Consider the following 5245-nt stretch of genomic DNA (forward strand, 5'->3'; position numbering starts at 1 on the left):
AAGGTTATTTTGGAGGATTTTTCAGTAAATGAGAGCGGGATTCTCGACTGCTTTGGTTAAACTGGTGCATGTTAGATCTAATAGGGTCTTAATAAGTTATACATTCAAGATTTAAATCTTCTAATAGCTCGTGCTGAAATTGCGACTCACGGCGAATAACACTTTTAATTCAAGTAAGTACAGGGCTGTGGAGAATGTCCTGAGTTTGGTTTTGAATCCGTGGCTCATTCACATGCGCATCTCTTCCTCTCTCCCTTCTCAATGCCCTGTTCTCTCTTTCCATCGCTCCCTCTCTGTTTCCTCCTGTTCCTCTAACGGCTCGGTCACCCCTCCCCCGGTTCTTGTTCTCTTCCTTACAGCCCGGCATCGGACGGTGAGCGGGACTCGCCAGGCAACAACAGAACACATCGCAGGAGGATATGTGAAGTTGGAATCCCAGTAAACTAAGTAGGTATACCACTCTATTTGATAGACCCCAAGGGAACATAATATTACACGCACTTTTTGTAATTGCGTTACATGTCGTTAGTACCTTTTTGACATCGCATCTGCGCTTTCTGATCTCTATCATGGAAGCGGAATCAATACATCCTGGAGGATTACGCACGGAGAAGGCAATGAAAAAAGTGAATTTGACAGGGAGGAGAGCTCTTTTTTTTTCTCCTTGGCGCGTTTTACTGTCACGTCTTTTTTGGGATTACAATATTTTTCCCCCTGCTTTTTCTCTTTTCCTGTTTGCTGGGATTTTGGTTTCAGCACCATGGACAGCGGCTCTGCTCCGGCAGTTCCAGCGCATCTCCTCTGGTTCCAGCACCCTCGTTTGAACGGACAGCCCTGTGCGTGCGTTTATGAAAAGTCACAGCCTAAACAAAAGATATCCAGAGTTTATGTGCATGCGTGCGTGCGTGCGTGTGTGTGAGACTTTTTCCCACCTAAGACCATGGAGATAGTAGCTAAACGGAATCTTCCATCAGCCCATCTTTTTTTTTTTTTTTTTTTTTTTTTTTTTTATTAAAGCGAAATTTGACATATTTTAATTAAATAATATTAATATATTGTTGTTTTTATGTGTCCTCACTTTATATATGTTATTTATTTCTAGGCCGGCCGTACCTACTAAAACACAGCCTCATGAGCTTCTCTGAGCAGCAACTTTGCCGTTGCTCCCCTAAACATCACACCAATTGGGAAAGCCACAATAAGTTGTACTGATTGTACTTTTGGTAAATGGCAGGATCAATTATAACGAATAAGGCGACAGGTGTTCTTATTATTTGGGTTAATACATGGGGTATTTAACCAAAGAAAAAGCCGTGGGCGAATAGCCTCGGCTCTGCAGTTTTCTGCACGTCGGAGTCACTGGACCTATTGGACTATTTCCTCCTTATTTATGACACGTGTTTAGCATCTATAACCTGGTAAATCCAGACCATAAAATGTATTTAGCCTGAGCGGCATTGTTTACATTTTTTAAATCAGATATCTATAGACGAGAACAGAACATGTTAATATGTTGAGATTAATTTTACCAATATGGATGTTCAGTCAAGTCCCTTGACAGTCCTCATCTTGTCCCAATAATGGACACGGAGCTGAAAAATATTCTGGCCCCATCTTCTTCCTGCATTAGACCTTCGATGCACCTACTCTAATTTCCAGCGTGCTTCTCTGGACTTTCATTTACTGAAAGAGGGATTGAGGTCCCGGTTATGTAATAAATACAGCAGGGGACGGTGTCTCCTCACCACTAACCTCACCCACCTGCTGTTGCTTGTTCTTTATTCACGGCGATAAGCATCTCTGAGGTGATTTATTGCGACCTTACCAGCACGTCTGCTGTATAATAAATGGCAATTCCCCCTACATACTGACGTTAACTGTCTGGATGTGGAGATTTGTATGTGTTGCTGGGTATCACATTGCCCATCCAAGAATGCTTGGTTTATATTTTGTTTGAAATACGTAGCAATATTGCAACATTGAAAGTCTCCAATCTCATTCAATTACTCATTGGTATTTATTTCAAAACTGTCCTCCATTCTACTGAAACTAATGCAGCCTCCCTCTGTCTCACATACCTCTGTCAGCCTGTCTCACACCTCAAACTTCATTTTGTGAGTGTGTGTACTTCTGTGTGAACTCCCTACCCCAAATTGCTCCCTCCCATCCATTCTCTCTCTTCTGTTCTTTGTTGCAGTGCTGTGAAGTGGCTCTGTCCCTGGAGCCAAGACTTCATCCCCTTGGTGTCAGCGAGGATGCTGTGGGTTACCTTGCTGAGCACCATAGCCTTAGGATGGACCACCCCGATCCCACTACTGGAAGACTCAGAGGAGATCGACGAGCCCTGCTTTGAGCCCTGCTACTGCGAGGTCAAAGAGGGCATCTTTCACGTCCACTGTGACAGTAAAGGATTTACAAATGTCAGCCAGATCTCCCAGATATGGAGCCGGCCCTTCAAGCTCAACCTGCAGAGAAATTCCATGAGAAAGCTTTACTTTAACAGCTTCCTCCACCTCAACAATGCCATATCTATTAATCTGGGTAATAACGCTTTGCAAGATATCCACGCAGGGGCGTTCAATGGCTTAGGAATACTCAAACGGCTGTTCCTACATGAAAACAAACTAGACGTTTTCCGGAATGACACTTTTCTGGGGTTGGAGAGTTTAGAATATCTCCAGGCGGACTACAATGTTATCAAACGGATTGAAAGTGGTGCATTCAGGCACCTTCACAAATTAAGAGTGCTCATACTAAATGACAATCTGATCCCTGTGCTCCCAAATTATCTTTTCCGGTCTGTGTCACTCACACATCTGGACCTGAGAGGAAACAGACTAAAGACATTGCCGTATAAGGGCACACTGGAGTACGTTGGGAGGAGCTTAATGGAAATCCAGCTGGAGGAGAACCCATGGAACTGTGTGTGTGAGATTGTCCAGTTAAAAACATGGCTGGAGAGAATCCCTTATACAGCTTTGGTTGGTGAGATCACATGTGAGTACCCATTCCACTTACATGGGAAAGACTTACGGGAAATCAAGCGCAGTGAGCTCTGTCCGCTGCTCTCCGATGCAGAGATCGAGGCCAAGCTCGGAATTCCCCGGGTCCCATTCAGCAATGAGAACACATGGCCTACTAAACCTTCCTCCATGCTCTCCTCCGTTCACAACACAGCCTCTTCTGTGGAATACAAGGAAAGAGTTGTCAAGCCTACCAAACGATCTCGGCCTACAAAGAACCCTCCAACCCCTCGTAGCATCTACCCAGGCATCAACCAGCCCCCTGTTGCTGGCTACCAAACAAGGCCTCCCATCCCAATAATTTGTCCAGCTGGATGTACTTGCAACCTCCACATCAATGACCTGGGGCTAACAGTAAACTGTAAAGAAAAAGGCTTTCACAACATCTCTGAGCTCCTGCCTCGGCCCCTCAATGCCAAGAAATTATATCTCAGTGGGAACTTAATACAGAAAATCTACCGTTCTGATTTTTGGAACTTCTCAAGTTTGGATTTACTGCATTTAGGAAATAATCGGATATCCTACGTCCAAGAGGGCGCCTTTATCAACCTGCCAAACTTAAAAAGTTTATATCTGAATGGTAATGACATTGAGAGACTCACACCTGGGATGTTTCGGGGGCTACAGATGTTGAGTTATCTTTATTTTGAGTATAATGTCATACGTGAGATTCAACCTAACTCCTTCTCCCTAATGCCAAACCTCCAGCTGGTTTTCCTGAGTGACAACCTGTTACGCTCCCTCCCCAATGAAGCTTTTGCTGGCACCAACCTTGCACGCCTCAACCTCCGCAACAACTACTTCCTTTCCCTGCCTGTGCATGGCGTTCTGGAGCATCTGACCTCTATTGTCCAGATTGATCTACATCAGAACCCCTGGGACTGCTCCTGTGATATTATCCCCCTAAAACAGTGGCTGGAGAAGCTCTCCTCTGTCATTGTGGTTGGAGATGTCATCTGCAAGACACCTGAGTTTGCTTTTGGAAAGGACCTGCGTTCACTGGAGGTTGAGGTCATCTGTCCTGAGCTCAAGTATTCTTCAGGCCCCTCACCCGCCCGGCCTGGTGGGGATGACCTTACCACGGGGAGCTCTGACATGGGGGAGGCAGGTGGAAGAGGGGCTGTCCCGCTGTCTGTCCTCATCCTCAGCCTACTCATCCTCTTCATCTCTGCTGTGTTTGTGGCTGCCGGGCTTTTCGCCTTTGTTCTTCGTCGCAGGAAGAAGCTTCCCTTCCGGAAACGTTCTGAGGTAGATCTGACAGGGATCCAAATGCAATGCAGGATTTTTGAGGACCCACCAAGGCAGAGCAGTGCCGGTAACACTGGCACACCAGAGAAACCGACACCCAGTATGCACACTCACACTAGTCACACACATGCTCATGGTCACGTTTATGATTACATCCCCCACCCTGTGACTCAGATGTGTAACAACCCCATCTATAAGCCTAGAGAGGGGGAGATAGCAGCAGAAGACAGAGTGCATTTTTCACAGAAGAAAGAAAATGGCAGCAGTAGCAACAGTAACTACAGAACCTTGTTAGAGAAAGAGAGAGAGTGGACTCTGGCTGTCTCCAACTCTCAACTCAACACTATCGTCACAGTCAACCACTCCACGGCTGAAATGGCAGGATTTCATGAGAACGGAGGGCTCTGCCCTACAGTAATTGACAGTCAGAGGCCCACGCCAACAGTGGGCTTTGTAGACTGTTTGTATGGGACAGTACCCAAACTAAAGGACATGCATGTGGCGCATGCGCACCCACCAGGCATGCAGTACCCGGATTTGCAGCAGGATGCACGGCTGAAGGAGACATTGCTTTTCACGACGGGGAAAGGCTGCTACCCCGAACCGTCCCAAAGCGATTACCTCGAGTTAAGGGCCAAACTTCAAACCAAGCCGGATTACCTCGAAGTCTTGGAAAAATCTTACCGGTTTTAACATCTCTAACCCATGGAGAAAAAACAACACATTCACTTTTCCACCCTCAAAACAAAACAAAAAAAATCCCAAAACCAATATCAAAAGAAGCAAACTTTAAAAAGCAGCATGGTATAAAATAAAATATTATATTACAACAAAGTTTCCCCACCAAATCACTTTGGAGGAGAGGCCATTCTCAGATATTTCAATGAAGTGCCTTTTTTCAGAGTAGCCAGCAATGTCAACAGCCGTTATTTTTATAATATATAAATATCTATATATGCCCAAGAGAGAGCAAA

The 5245-nt window shown here is 45.4% G+C and overlaps 1 protein-coding gene across 1 annotated transcript; it reads left to right on the forward strand.

The window, feature by feature from the left end:
• Positions 1-379: 379 nt before the first annotated feature.
• Positions 380-5000, forward strand: slitrk3a (SLIT and NTRK-like family, member 3a). The gene is made up of 2 exons (XM_028574225.1): positions 380-447; positions 2198-5000. The coding sequence occupies exon 2, from the start codon at positions 2256-2258 to the stop codon at positions 4962-4964; it is 2709 nt and encodes a 902-aa protein (XP_028430026.1). The 5' UTR covers positions 380-447; positions 2198-2255; the 3' UTR covers positions 4965-5000.
• The last annotated feature ends 245 nt before the right edge of the window (positions 5001-5245 follow it).

The sequence above is a fragment of the Perca flavescens genome, chromosome 3, assembly GCF_004354835.1.
Source record: "Perca flavescens isolate YP-PL-M2 chromosome 3, PFLA_1.0, whole genome shotgun sequence".
Classification (NCBI taxonomy): Eukaryota; Metazoa; Chordata; class Actinopteri; order Perciformes; family Percidae; genus Perca; species Perca flavescens.

Coding starts and splice junctions, on each gene's coding strand:
- slitrk3a (XM_028574225.1), top strand. CDS start 2,256: ATGCTGTGGGTTACCTTGCTGAGCACCATAGCCTTAGGATGGACCACC.